The following is a 15885-nucleotide window of genomic DNA, read 5'->3' as shown; positions in this document are numbered from 1 at the left end:
TCTCAAAGTGGGGTCCTAAGACCCCTGGGGGTCCGTGAACCATAGCATGGGGGTCCGTGAAATTATTATAATAAATATCTAATAAATTATAAAATTCTGCTGTGTCATTAAAAACAGCATATATAGAGATGGGGACCATTTGCGCCAATGAAACCAGCATATTGTGCCCATGACTCCCACCCTAGTTAGCTTTGGGCCAATAGAAACTGATATGATTGTGACTCTCTCATCAATCTGTCCCACATCACTCATACACATTTCACTCCAGTCACAACTTTTTCCGCTACTACTTAGCTTCGCCTACTCGCTTGCGAGCATGGAGCCATTACATCGTCAAGTGATGCTAAGCCCAAGCTAGCTAGATTAAGAAAATATAACGACAGGTATATAGAGTTTGGTTTAATTGAGAACAGTGATGGGAGACAAAAATGCATCATGTGTCTTCAGGTGCCAGCAAACGAAGCTATGAAGCCAGCCAAGCTAAAGCGACATCTGATCACCCGGAATATAAGGACGAAACTAAAACTTTTTCCAGCAAAAGAGCGAGGGATACATCCACCAGAAAACACAGATGGCAAAGTGTTTTCTGTGTATCAATATGGAACAGGTCTTGAGTATTTAGATTGATAAGTTTTACAATACAAATAGTTCCAAGGGCATCTAAGAGTGCAAATGGTAGTAAGCATGTGCTTAATCTATGTTACAATTATGAGGGGGTCCTTGGAAAATGTTCTCACCTGTAAGGGGTCCCTGGCCTCAAAAAGTTTGAGAACCCACGGTTAGATTATAAATGTGTCAAACAAAAAGAAGAGCTTATTTTGCATTACCCGTTTATAACTGTATCATTCCTCGTGAGCAGGTACTAGGCTTGTCAAGAAATACTTTTGGAAATTTCTGGATAGATCCTGGAAACTTCATCTGACTTCATGATGTGAGTTTTTAGCTGATTAAAGCTACTCATTCGTACTAACAAAAGATATTTAATCATTGATTCAAACTTTGAATCCTCATTTTCAATGATGTCCAAAGAAGAACAAAACAAAAAATGAAAAAATAGGATAAAAACAAAAAAGGGCAACAAAACAGTTAAAACCAGTTCCATACCTTTTTCAAGAAAGTGATCTGTAATCATAGTTTTAAATTGAGTCATACAAACAAATGTGTGAAGTTTGTATACATGTTGTTAAGGGCATTCCATATAATAATGCTAACACACTGAGTGACATGCCTTTCAATAAAGTAATTAGAATAAACTTAAATCCTGTCTACGGTTTAACTAACCTCCAGTTGGAGGAGGAGTCATCGGATGAGTTATCGGATGAGTTATCGGAGGAGTTGTCTGAGGAGTCTGAGGATGTGTCGTCGGAGGAGTTGTCGAAGGAGTTATCGGAGGAGTTATAGGAGGAGTTGTCTGAGGAGTCACAGTACCTGAGACAACAAAGGCAAAAATATGATTGGTTAAAAACCATGACAAATCCTTTTATCTAATGGTACCTCGGTATCGTCCACAGATTAAGATATTGCATTATTTGTCATACTTTATCTTGAAGTTTCACTTGACCCTGGCATCATTTATATGCTTATTACTATTGATAAAGAATTCACACACCTACGGAAGAAGATTATGGCCACTGAGAACACATTATAGAGGTTAGGCCAGTAAAATAATAATAATTATAATAATGGGACTCATTTCTCATAATTCTAACTTTTATCTCAAAATTCTGAGAAAAAAAGTTCGAAAAATTATCAGACTTTTTTCTTTTTTTTTTACTTTTTAACCTCCAAAATAGAAGAATATCAGTGGCTCATATCCCTTTCCGTACACACCAGACTTGTACGAATGTTTAAACTCACTCCAGGAACTTTAAAAGCTACTCTTCATGTCGACAAAGAACCATGCAACAATAAGATTAGCTATAATCCAGAAGTAATTAATATAATCCTTTGACATGTGAGAACAACATTACCTGAAGGCTCATTATACTGTATCATGATTTAAAATCTGACAATGCTAACATCAATGCACAAAAATACTTCAAACTTGAAGTAATATACGGTTAGAAGAAAAATGATTGAATCCAGTCCAGTTCATTACTCACTTATCATCCCCAAAAGCAGCACAGGTAACATGATTTGAGCGGCCATGTTCAAGCTCAGATATAAAACCTGTTGACCAGATGTAATGGTTGAATTAGACATGAAAAAGGCATACACCATAATCAATGTTGCAGTTATAGAAAGCAGTGATCTGTCTTGCTGTTAATACGTTTATACATCAAATATATTTTGATTCACTTTGTAAGAGAAAACATTTTCAAGAATATGACACATTTTTAAAAAAATTAAATTAAAACCACATTTGTTTTTTATCTTTTGTAAAGTGGATTTTTTTTTAAAGATTAAGTGTTACAACTGAACCAAAATCTCCACAAAAGCAGTCACTTGTTCTGTGGATAAATATAGGTTCTTTGCAATATTCAGTTTGTATTTTATCAGGTAAGATATGATGGAAATTCTGCTTTTACTTGAAAGTAAACAGGACTGTAAACTTTAAATTGTGTTTGTCTGAGGCAACGGATAAACAAATTTACTAATTTATGAAAATGAAATTTTTCAGGGTCAATACATTTCTTAGAGTAAGAGAAAATATTTTAATAAAGCTGTCATTTAAACTAAGGATTATTTTAACCTTCTAAATAAATACATGTTTAAAAAAAGTGAATGTACTTGAAAATAAGCCCCTTTCTTTGAAAAAAAAATGCTGTCATGCAAAGCACAATTTGAAAATACTGACACATATTGACAAAAAGTGTTAGTTACCTGTTAGTGTTTCTCTGGTTATTCTGAGTCCTGTAAGTGATGCAGCGCAGCTGCATGGCTTTATAAAGGACCCACTGGCATGGATCCATAAATCTGTCGTTTGACCAGTTACAGGTGGAGCGTGTGAGTACAGCAGAATAACTTCATAACCAACAGGTGGAGCACATATTTTATTGTAATTGGTACTTTATTTTTACCAGGTAAAAATGTTTGAGAACCAGTTCTCATTTACAAACATGACCTGACCAAGAGGCGCTAACAGGAACTCATACACACAGACATATAAACATAAATAGAACAAAAGTGGACAAGTAACAAGCAATGTGCGCAAGGTGCAAAAAAGCATGTGTGTACAAAAGTATGCATGTAATTTAAGTCTGAAGTGATCAGCAGGAGCAACAGTCAACTATAATCTGTTGAAGTTTTAGCTTGAAGCTTGTCAAGGTTGAGAGTTTGAGGGTGTTTTGTAAGTTGTTCCAGTCGTTAGCTGCTGCAAAACAAAAGGAATTACGGCCGAAACAGTAGAAGTACCGGGGATGATGAACTTGATGTAGTTACTGGACCTAGTGCGATATGAGGCTTGGGTGACGTGAAGAAAAGAGGACAGGTAGGGAGGTGTCTTGCCCAGGATTGACTTGTATACGAAATGAAGCCAGTGGTGAAGCCGTCGGGTATGAAGGGAGGGCCACTTCACCAATTTATAGAGAGTGCAGTGGTGAGTGTGGAAGGGTGCGTTAGTACTAATGAAGATTAAGTGACTGTTAAGCAGAAACTGAAAGGACCTTCACAACATTCATTAAATATTACGTATATGAAGAGGTTAGTCGCCCCCCCCCCCCCCCCCCCCCCCCCCCTCCCCCCCCTCTGGACCCTGTGAGATTATATTACATAGTCATCATATCATAGTTTATTGAGCTACTGAAATTGTTTTGTTTGAGTATCAAGCATGTTATTCATTTTTTTATATCAAAAATAGTTTCACAGAGCCGGACTGACGAGTCAAGAACTAATTCAAGTTCCGTAAACCTATCCATTGTATTAAGTTATCACCCCATAAAAGTGTTTACGCCCCCTGTCTCGTGTGTTTGTTGAAACTACAATATCTCAAAGATCTGGTTTGCCTGGAGTTCACAACTTACCGTAAATGTTTTGTTACCAGCTTTGTTTTTGTTCCCCCATGTTTGAAATACAATGCAGGTGAAAAGAATTCCTTAGATAGTAACTGATGTAAAAAGCTGTTTTCCCAGGTTTACCCCGGCTGTAGATAGCAGCTTTTATTTCGCTCTTTTTTAAGAACACATTATGTATTGATTGCCATCGGGTCATACAGATCATTTTAACCAGTATAACAAAAAGTGTATCTTAATCTGACTACCAACCACAGATTTAATATCTGATGTCATAATTGCATCCCAGGTCAGTATGTTATAGAGTGTATTAGGCCCATTTTCTGCTGCTGGGGTTAAAAACTGTGCCTGATGGAGCTTCTCATTCAAAGCCTCAAAGCTATGAAATCAGGTGCCTGACACAATGTAACTAGTCCCTTTCCAGACACAGTGTCCTTGAGACTGGGCCAAATACAGTAAATGAACAAAATCCAACTGCAGTAGTTCAGACATCTGCACTTAGACCGTGGTGGTAGAAGGCTTTCAAAGTGGTGACAAAGTTCTCAGAGGGGTCATTTTTCAGTTTTTTTATACTGCAACACATTTTACTGGACAATATCGTCACAACACGCATGTTCTAAAACTTTTGGGTACTGCACAGGATTATCAAGAGGCTTCACTTGTTCTTTATTTTTGGCCAGTGGCGTGTCCAGAGGGGTGGCCAAGGGTGGCACTGGCACCCCTTGAAATCAAATTGGCCACGCCAGGGGCCACCCCAAAATCTCCAAAACTATGATTGGCTGTTTGCCTTGTCAGAGGTGGGGTTTCTGTTAAAATCTATAATTTGGGATGAGTTAAAAGGCTGACAGTCGATTTCTTTATTAGTGCCCTCAAATGTGACTTTGAAAAACACATTTTGTAAGTCCTTAAAGAATTAAGCTTAGAAGATTGATGCCACTTTGTCATGTTTTTTTTTAAGTCAAAAGGAATACAACAACTGTTTAATACTTTGGTCACCCATTACATGCCACTCTTACTTGTTTGTGTACTAATCAGTACTAAGACATACTGATCACACTCTTAAATATGCTGAATGACCAGCTTAACATGGTGGTTTTATGTCTTTGATGTTATGTGGGTTATGCCAAGCTGAACAAATTAATTGGTGTCAGAGAACGCCCCATTTATTAAATAAAATCTGATGCCCTAGTTCACAAAAGGAGTGCGCAGATTTTGCGCCTGTTAAACGTATGCAATTGATCCAAATGTCATTATCTAATGCACAAGGTATGCACAAATGGTTTAATGCTCCACACAGTCTTTATAAGCATTGTAACACTCAAACCCTTCAATGATCAAAACAACAATCCCACCACCGGATGATATAGAAATAATACACATGTACATAAAATCTATTAATGTTACTTTAACATTACTATTTATATGATAAACGGGTTAAATCAGTCTGGGGCTGTCAGTGGCTCAACCCCTGCACATTCAAGCTTTGCCATTTGACGTGACAGAGGGTTGTTTTTTTGTTTTTCATCTGAGTAAGCTGCTTTTTGCTAACTCCTTCCAGGAAGTATTGTGAAATGTGTGTCACATCTGTCATGAAAAGACTTGTCACTCCTCCCGTGACTAATTCATCCATTCTTTTATAACAAGTACCTAATTGTACCTTGCAAGTGTACTTCTGCTGGTTTAATAATCATTCATAATTATACAGTATGTAGGTTTGCATGGTTGGTTATGCAAATCAATCCTTTCTTAGTACAATAACAGCATAAAGTATCAATTGAAGCAGTTTAAAAGGTACATTTCTATAACCAAAGTTCATTCAAATTCAACAAAAAGATCTACAAGAAGCCATGTCAGCAGGAATCCATTTATTTTGGGGGCATTTTTGCCTTTATTGATAGGACAGTTGAAGAGAGACAGGAAGGTGGGGAGCAGAGAACTCTTTTCGGTCGTAGGGGGAAAAAAGTCGTGATTCTCTGATGAATGACAATTTAGCCATTTCACTAAGAATGAGACTGACTAGTGAAACCAGGTGCAATTACATTAATCTGTTGAGTTTGATGTTGATTTTCAAGGCTCTTCATGACCTCTTACCACACTTAAAGCTAGGGTTGGTAGTCACGGAAAAACTAGCATGAATTTGAATGTTACATTTCCTCAGGACTCCGTCTCCCCTGCTCGGAACTATGAACATTCTCATAGTAAAAGTTAAAAACACACAAACAAACATGAAATGTACGCGCAGGAGGCGTGCAGAACGGCAGGACGGGATTTGATTGGTTTCATATTTTGGCTCCCAAAGGCAGGGATTGGTTGGTGATTTCCCAGGTTTACCCCGGCTGTAGATAGCAGCTTTTTTTCCCGCTCTTTTTTAAGAACACATTATGTATTGATTGCCATCGGGATATAAAGATCATTTTAACCAGTATAACAAAAAGTGTATCTGAATCTGACTACCAACCCCAGCTTTAATATCTTAATATCTGATGTCATAATTGCATCCCAGGTCAGTATGTTATAGAGTGTTTTAGGCCCATTTTCTGCTGCTGGGGTTAAAAACTGAGCCTGATGGAGCTTCACATCCAAATCCTCAAAGCTATGAAATCAGGTGCCTGACACAATGTGACAAGAATCAGTTCTCTCCTCTTCCTCTTCGTATCCACTGCCCTTTGCTGTTACGTGTTTGATTTTGTTTGTTGTTATTTTGATTATTGCCTGTTTGTTCCGAAGATATTAGCTTGTGCTAAGTGGGTCACATAACTACAGAGGGTATTCATGATAATGAACATCTAGGTAGACTGCACCTTAACAATTAAGACAACTACACCCTGCTTGTCTATGAGGAAAATATTTGCACTGGGCGTGTATAAAAATTAACACTGAAAATGAAACTGTGTTGCTCGGAAAAAATGCATGGAGACCAAACTGTCACACACTTTCGGTAATAGAGGTATTCAAAGGAGCTACCTGACAATTATCTGTGATGAGAAGTGTTTAAAGGTGACATATCATGCAAAATGGACTTTTTAATGGTTCTCTACCTGAAATATGTGTCCCTGGCATGTCTACAAACCCCCCGAGAATGAAAAAAATCCATTCTGCCCCTGTTTTGATTTCTACACCTTTCTGTATATGTGTGTGAAACTAGCCGTTTCAGACTTCCGTGTTATTGTTACGTAACAACAATATCCGGTCTGTCACGGAGTCAGAGCTCGGAGCTTGTTCAGCCCATAGACTGTATAAAATAATACTGAATCCCTCCCCCGTTTTTCATTACCTGCACAAATTTGTGGTAACAAGGAGCTTAGGAGGGAGGCATGCTAGTTGTAGGCTGTCTTAATAAACACAAAGGTCGGTTTTACTCCCCACGTCTGCAGATTTGAAGATCTAGTGGTTGATTTTTATTTGTCATGGATAAGTGCTAGCGCTAATTAGCATAGCCACATAGCTACATGTTCATAGCTGTAGCTGTAGCTGTGTACCAAGACACACGTCGACATACTGACAAATAAAACAACAAGAAACACTAAATCTGTGACCAAGCCTTCAGAAAGGTCCTGCTGCCTTTCTGGTAGAGGTCGGTTTTACTCCCCAGGCCTGCAGATTTGAAGATCTAGTGGATGATTTTTATTTATCATGGATAAGTGCTAGCGCTAGTTAGCATAGCCACATAGCTACATGTTCGTAGCTGTGTACCAAGACACACGTCTACATACTGATAAATAAAACAACAAGAAACACTAAATCTGTGACCAATCCTTCAGAAAGGTCCTGCTACAGGCGCCTCTCCGTCAGGATCAGATTCTGGATCAGATTCAGAGGCTTGAAGTAACGCGATCTCTGAGCAGCCGTGTATATTCAGCCAACATGTAAACATTAGATCAACGTGCCGGAGAGCCGAGGCACATCCACTTCCTGAGGGGGCGTGGTCAGAGAGAAAACAGAGTGTTCTGAGGAGGACTGAAGAAGAGGGTTTTTCAGGCATGCCAAAATCGTTTTTTTTTAGCATAAACTTTAAAGACATGTTTTGGGGACCTCTTAGACCAATATATATTGATGAAAAAAGTGTGATATGTCCCCTTTAATAGTGATCAGCTGTACTCTTGACAGATGACAAACAAACTGAGACGTGCTGGCAATGTTATGCAAAAAGGCCAGTCTGGTCAGACCTTACAAGAAAAAAAAAGGTGTTTAAAGGAATTATGTGACAGTTATCTGTGAGCTGAAGGGTGTTTGATAGTTATCAGATAAGACATTCTGGTGCAACTAGTTTTTCCTGCTAGTGCAATGTCAAGCATTAATCTATTTTCAAATCTGTAAAAACATTGAAGGAAGAGTCATAGATACACTGCAAAGACTCAAATCGTAGCAAGTGCATCCATACACAGCTGCTCTACCGATGCACTCTTGTCATGCCCATGCATGTCTAATAGCAAGTGAGCTGTCAGTTTCAGTTAGGACTCATTGAAAGCAGCTCTTTTGTGTGCAGCAGTTTGCAACTCTCAAGAGTCCCCTCCATTAGAGATACACCGATTGCAAAAATCGGGGCCCATATCGATTCAGATGTTTAAAATAACAATTAAACCAATTGCCAGTTCATTTGCAGATTGTTTTTGGATGACTTCTTTGTAATTCTTGTGTCTGTTTTTCATATGAGCTATACGATTTGATGTATTTAAACTTTTGCAAGTCTCTCCTTCTAAGTCTTAAAATCCCTAACCCTAACTAAAAAGGCTGTATGACAGTCAAGAACGTTTTCTTCTCTTTAAAAAGTTTGGAAGTGTTTTTGGTATTTTTAATGTGTACAAAACTTAAAAATGCTCCTCATGATTGATATGCTGTTAAAATCTATATGATCACTTTGCTGAGATATGTTACAGATGTTAATTCAGGTTGTTATATTGTAACATTGTTGTTAAAAAAGGAAACGTCTCCTGAGCTGCAGATGTGAGCCTTGCAGTTGTGCATGCAGCACAATGACTGTGTAATTTTGATGTAATCACCAGTAAATGTGAATCAGATGAAGAGCAACTTCTGTGTGGTAGGCTACCTTCTTGGCAGGTTGGCTGGCAGGTGGGTTGTCTCTTTGTCATCTCCAAGGATAATCCTGTGCAAGTTAAGTGCAGTGCAGAAACCTAAGTGATTGTGACAACCACTCTTACTTCTTGATCTGAGTGTCTATTTCACATGAGCTTGGTCTCATGCAAAGCAGTTGTATTTAGGTTAACGTCAATCCTAAAATTAACAGCATGTGAATGACTTGCATTGTCAGATTGATACATTTCTGAACATTCTTGTTTTAATTAATAAAACATTCTGGCCTGGCAGAGAACTGACCTGCACCCTTTTCAAGTCTGTCACACCCTCCTGTTGGTTCAGTGCAATAGAGCAATTTGGAAGTAGGTAAACCCTGTTGGAATGTCGAAATGTTTGGTGATATATATCTTGTTTTTGTTTGTATGTCTTATTCTTATGCCTTGTTCAAAGAGAGCACAGTTTACCTAAGTCAAATTCCTTGCATGGTCAAGCATACTTGGCCAATAAAGCTGATTCTGATTCTAATTCGGATCAAGTTTTAGACACAGCTGTAAAACCTGTTACAGTAAGCTACTGGAAATGTGAGATCTCATCTTCATGGATATCTTGTTGGTCTTATTACAGATTTTTGCAATAACAACATCTGATGCACTGGGAGGAAAATTTCTTTGCATGGTAGACCCATCACCTGCACTGATCACCTGTGATGGCCTCACATTCGCAGCATTCATGGCATCAGACCCTGTGGCTGATGGTAATGAACTTTCCACCTCCAAGCTGAACTCCTCTATTGGATTCAGGAATGGGATGCATGGTGGAAGGAACTCCTTTCTTTACATACTTTGATGTGCAGCAAACCATTCTCCAACCGTGCTGGCTTGCTGGAAGCTGGCATTATCCTGCATATGTATATACATGTATGTCGGACAGATTTTGATAATTGATTGGATCACTTTGCATGTGATGCTCAAACGATGAGCTGTGAAGAGTTTTAAATTGTGAAATTTTAAATGTATCAGTTTCGTTCAGTGAGCCATATACAAGGGATGTTGTGCACCCTTGCAGGGAACTGTACTTTCTCTTTTGTACACATATACCAAAACAAAGAAGTTTGCTTAATTGAATGAGATTTCTAATCTGTTGTGAACAACAGATTACTTACTCTTCCAACTGGTAGAGTGTTCCAAAAGAGTGGGGCCTGATGATTGAAGGCTTTACCTCCGATACTACTTTTGGAGACTGAAGGTACCACAAACTATTCTGGTGTTCTAGAGCAGTGGTTCCCAAACTTTTAAGCCTGCGACCCCCAAAATAAAGGCACCAAAGACTTGCGACCCCCACTGTCCCTCAAAGTGATTAAACGTTGCTTCATATTTCATTTAGCTGGTCTACAGAAAATGATTGAACTTGCTGCTACTGGGGTTTTTGTTTAGTAACCGTTAACTAACCCTAACCTCAGGAGTTCTGTCTACAAGGAACAAAAAAAACCTAATGAACCATTTTTATCTGGAAGTTTTATTTCAAATGTAACTTCTATTTTTGTTGATATTTTCACAACAATGGTTTAAATATGAAATTTGAGACAATTAAAAAACATATTAAAAATTCTGGAAGACATCTCGTGACCCCCAATAGTGTATCGTCACCCCCCAGAGGGTCCAGACCCACACTTTGGGAACCCCTGTTCTAGAGAGGTAATAGGACACTATAAGCTCTTAAAAACATGGTGATGACTGACTATTTAGAGTTTTGTAAGTCAGAAGTAGGATTTTTTTATTTATTCTTACATTGAAAGGAGACAGGGGTAGAGATACCAATGTAGGAGTAGTCTGATCTTGTTGAAGTCAGTTCATGTGCAGCAGAATTTTGGATCAGCTGCACAGAAAATTTCGAGACTTGTTGAATTGCATTTATCCAAGCCAAAAGTAACAAATACATGGACTAGTTTTTCTGCATCCTTTTGAGACAGGGTGTGTCAGGTTTTGCATGAGGAAGGAAAGAACAAAGGCTGTCCTTGAAATTGGTTTTATGTGGAAGTTCCAGATTCCTAACAATGGTGCTGGCTACAGGCTGATACCATCTAAGGCAGCTATTTTAAAACATATTCAAAATGTGTCTCTGGTGTGTTTGGGGTCAAGCAGAATCACATCTGTGTGTTTGTGTTGGGTTGCAACTAATGTCTTATCATCTTTCATCTCTCTTTAAGACACGCCACTCCATCTGATACAAGACTAGACTACAGATTAGGAACATAAAATATAAGGACAATTGTGCTCAGATTGACGACACAATGAGATTTCTCGCAGTTGTTGGCATTGCTCCCTGCTGGCCATTAGAAGAAGAACTAAAGGCACTTTTGCACTGGCCTCACCTCTCTGACTCTGTGGTGGTGAGCTCTGCATTAATACTTTCTTGGTTTTTTTTCCTGTGATTTTCTCATGAGTTTGAAGGGAAAAAGGTGATTTCAAGTGTTTTGACAACTTTTTAATATTTACCCCAATATCAATCCAAATTGAAAATGTCCTCTTCAATTTTTTTTCATTATTTGAGTGCAGAGTACTTATGTTCTGATTTTTTTTGCTTCATTCATGTCTTTCTACCTGACAAGGGATTGCTGCTCTGTTGGCTCAGCCCACACTGTGCTGTTTGACCACAAGATGGCAGTATCACATTGCATTGGACCAGTCTGCCTCCTTCAAACAATAAATTCAAGTATTCTTACTTTTGAATAATATAGGTAATAATAGGGTCAATGAAAGGATTCAATTTTTCAGATAATAAAAATTGGAAGAAATTTGAAAAATCAGGAGATAGTGTTGCAATGGTCAGACTTGGGTGCTCTTGATGGGATGGGTTGGAAGGTGGGTGGGTGGGGGCGAAAGAGAGGGGAAGTGAAAGAGTGAGAGAGGGCAGACACAGCTCAACTGTTAAAAATCTGGAGATCTGAGAAAGCCTCACATTGAGTGAGTGTGTGTGAGAGAGAGGACGCTGCAGAAGGTTTTCCTGCAGAGTCTCTGACGGCGTTTGATGTGGATGGGGCTGCTCAGAAAGGACTTCCCAAAATTCAAGTCAGCTACAATGAACTTGAGGAGGTGAAGGTGGATGGATCCCCAGATTGGAATCATTGCACTATGGAGATGTTTTTGAGGAAGAGCTTTGTTTGGATACTACTAAACGGAGCAGTTTGTTTGGTAAGTCTGACGAATATAGAAGCACTTAATACAAAGTGTATAAATGTTACATTAAAACAAGATGCACAGAGCATAAATATTTTTAAAAGCAAACTCAAGACCTACCTTTTTAGTCTCGCTTTTAACTGAGTTTTATTTTTATTCTTAACAGTTTTATTGTATTTATTTATTTATTTATTATCTAGTTCGAATTTTAGTAACTTGTATTCTACTTTATTTACTTATTTATATACTTATTTATTTATTTTGAGTATAGCATCTTATGTTCTTTTAATGGTTTAATATTTTAGTGTTTTATTATCTTAGAAATGTATTTATTTTGGTGATTTTAATTTCCTGTGTTGAGTTTTAACATCTTATTTACCTCCAGTGTTTCCACATTAAGATAACATGAGAGCGTTTCCTCATTTCCTTCAGCAACTTCTTTTTTATTTTGTATTTATTTATTTTATTTGTATTGTTTTTATTACTATTTTTGCACAAATTGTGTTCTTAACCTTAGGATTGTGGGGGGTTTGGGGTCGTGCTGGGGGTTGGATCTTTTTCTTAATTTATTCTATTTTAAGTTGTTTTTATGTACAACACTTTGTGTTACAATGCCATTGTATGAAAAGCGCTTTATAAATAAAGTCTGATTTATTTATTTATTGATTCATTCATTTATTATTTAGCACTTCTGAGTGTTTTCTGCTGAAAATTCACACTTTTTGAAATTATTTAAAAATATCTAAGTATTGATGAATTATTGTTTTTCTTTTATCCACCATTATTGTCTTTTATAATAAGTTACTTTGGAAATCAATCTGCCTAAATTTAACATTGGCTGATTAAAAATCATGAATGTCGTTTAAACTTCCAACAACATTTTAATAAGAGAAATTCCTAAAGGCTGTCTCATGCACTGTACAACTATACTACTGACACAAGCCAGTTCACATGAATGCTTTTCAGTGTTTCTATTATTTCATTATTACTTATTAGTTCGTTTGTTCATCATGTCATAAAGATTTTGCAGGGTTTCATAATAAAATAGATATTTTGAAGTGTTAACTGAATCCTTAAATTAGTTTTTGTTTCAATAATCTGCTCCAGGTTGTACTCAATGCCCAATTCTCCATTCTAAATTTCTTTTCAGTTGGTTTTTGGGGAACATCACGGCAACTCCACCTTCAGCAGGAGAGTTTCACCTGAACTCAACATGGACCAACACCCATTTTTACAGAAAAACTGGGCACCCAAAACAACGAGTTTAAATCAGGACCCCAAACTACCCATAATGCCTCCAACAAAACAGGGACTTCTAGACATACTTGGAGGAAACCTCCAGTCACACTCCAGGCCACCCTTAAACATAAAGCTTCGTCCTGTCATGAGAATCCACGGGTCCTCTAAGTTCTCCAAGAGGTTCAGTTGGGGGGACTTTTACTCAAACATCAAAACTGTCAAACTCAATTTGCTGATAATGGGCAAAATCGTGGATCATGGGAACGGTTCTCTTGGAGTTTACTTCCGTCACAACTCCACAGGTGTTGGCAACGTGTCTGTCAGTCTCGTCCCACCCATGAAAGAGCTGGAGTTTGATCTGGAGCGCCAAAGTGTGGTCAACCCCAAAGACTCGAAGACGTTCAACTGCAGGGTGGACTACGAGAAAACTGAGCGCAATAAAAAGGTGATGCTGTGCAACTATGACCCGTCCAAAACGTGTTCTCAGGAGCAGGTGCAGAGCCACGTCACCTGGATGTGCTCCAAACCCTTCCATGTCATCTGCATCTATGTGTCCTTTTACAGCACAGACTACAGACTGGTTCAAAAAGTCTGTCCAGATTACAACTACCAGAGTCCAGAAGCGTACCTACCCAAAGGTTAACCAGAGTTCAAGCTGCAAGAATCCTGCTTGAGACAGTCTGATGGACTTTAAAGAGGATTAAAACATCCAGTATTTCCTGAGACATCAAGCTTTTTAAAAGTCTTACTTTTACAAACATTATCAAGTGTAGAATATTTTGCTCATTGTGGACTATACAAGAATTTTTAATGACAGAGATAGAGCCAAGGCTGCAGTTTAAAAATGTGTCTATCAATTAATGTAAGTACTGTTTCTACTAATAGTTGGCTTCATGAGAAGAAAGAAAGAAACAAAGAAACTCAAACATTCGTAGTTTACTGTAGAACATGCTTCATATCTGGCAGCAGATCCATGGTTATGTTTCATGTTTTTCAAGACTACTGCTAAATCAATAAATCAAATCATAAAATGGTTCTGTATGTTTGCTTTAAGATCCCAAATACTTAATTTCAGCTGGATTACAGCACTTTTTTGCTTGTGAGGGCTAATGTGTCATCATTTCCAATTTATTTTTGGCTGTAATATTACAGGTATATCTTACTTGGATTTTTGTCATATTGTCGCTTCCAGGCAGTAATTTCATAATTTTAATTTATATTCAATGAGTCAATGCTATTGATCTCCATTGGTCTGTCAGTAGGCTTTCTAAAATATAATAGATGAAAAAGTATTGGAGAAAGCTTGTGGTTGAATCTCATGCAATGTTTAGTTATGTGACAAACATGTTTTTTTTTATTCCTTGAAAGCAGTAGTCTTAGTGATACAAGGTTTCTGCCTGACAATGACAATATGTTAATCGCTTGTGTTATCTTTGGGACCATGAAAGGGCTTTAAATAATCTGAAGTCACAAAAGGCTTACTTCATCACACTAAACCTTATTTCTACGTTTGTATTTTCCAGATTTTAAAATTGCTTCATGTGGAATAAAGTCAGTACTTTGTAGAAACCTATGGGAAAATATAAAGTCTTTCACTCAATTGTATTAAATAACAACAAAGCTTTTAAATGAGTACTTGTTATTGTATGGGGTTTGTAGACAGAAAATATTAGCATATCCATTGACTTTTTTTTTTCTTTTCCAGTGCCCATATATTAAGGCTTTGGCTCTAAATGCAATAAAAACAGTTGTGCAAGCACCGTTTCCCATTAGAATAAAATAAAGTAACAAACTGAGTAAATCTGTGACAACACTTCAAGCCACTTCAATGTTATTTCCCATTCTCCATAAAACATTTTATCTTTTCAGTTATGCTCAGGTTGTGAGGCTCAAAGGCTGCCATATTGTAATATAGTCATACTGCATTCTAAGCTTGTAAGTTTAACAAATATGATTGATTTTAAACCTTTATGCATGGTGGTCAATACAAAGGACAGTTATTCTTTTTTTTTTTTAATTATAATTTGGGGCATTTTTTGAAGAGAGATAGGAAATGACGGGAGTAGAGAGTGGGGGAAGACATGAAGCAAATGGTCAAGGCCGGGGAGTCGAACCAAGCGACCTCTGCGACGAGGACTATAGCCTCTGTGGGGCAGGCACTTAACCCTCCTGTTATGTTTGTTCCTCAGGGACAGCAATAATGTTCCTGGGTCAACTTGCCCCGGGGTATATTTAATGATCCAAAAGTGTCAGAACCCCCCCCCCCAAAAAATAAAAACATTTTTTAATTATTAACTCCATTACTAACCATTTAAAACAAGATTTAGTGCAATGGTGTTCTTCAATTTGCACAGATCATGGTTCAATGAAGATAACTCACTCATTTTTTATGAAGACAGTTGCAAAGAAACATTTAGTATTTGACACTTCTGACCCCTTTTAGCCTCCACTTTGACTGCAGGGTCAAATTGACCCACAACCAGTAT

The 15885-nt window shown here is 37.7% G+C and overlaps 1 protein-coding gene across 2 annotated transcripts; it reads left to right on the top strand.

Moving 5' to 3' along the window:
* The first annotated feature begins 11222 nt into the window (after window positions 1–11222).
* LOC117830032 (neurexophilin-1-like) lies at window positions 11223–15028 on the top strand. 2 transcript variants are annotated; one of them, XM_034707920.1, is made up of 2 exons: window positions 11223–11373; window positions 13311–15028. In XM_034707920.1, the coding sequence occupies exons 1-2, from the start codon at window positions 11275–11277 to the stop codon at window positions 14040–14042; spliced, it is 831 nt and encodes a 276-aa protein (XP_034563811.1). In that variant the 5' UTR covers window positions 11223–11274; the 3' UTR covers window positions 14043–15028. The 2 variants fall into 2 exon arrangements, with proteins under 2 accessions (XP_034563811.1, XP_034563812.1); XM_034707921.1 differs by lacking the exon at window positions 11223–11373 and adding an exon at window positions 11884–12175.
* The last annotated feature ends 857 nt before the right edge of the window (window positions 15029–15885 follow it).

The sequence above is a fragment of the Notolabrus celidotus genome, chromosome 18 (assembly GCF_009762535.1).
Source record: "Notolabrus celidotus isolate fNotCel1 chromosome 18, fNotCel1.pri, whole genome shotgun sequence".
Lineage (NCBI taxonomy): Eukaryota > Metazoa > Chordata > Actinopteri > Labriformes > Labridae > Notolabrus > Notolabrus celidotus.
This window is presented reverse-complemented; position numbering and strand designations above follow the sequence as displayed.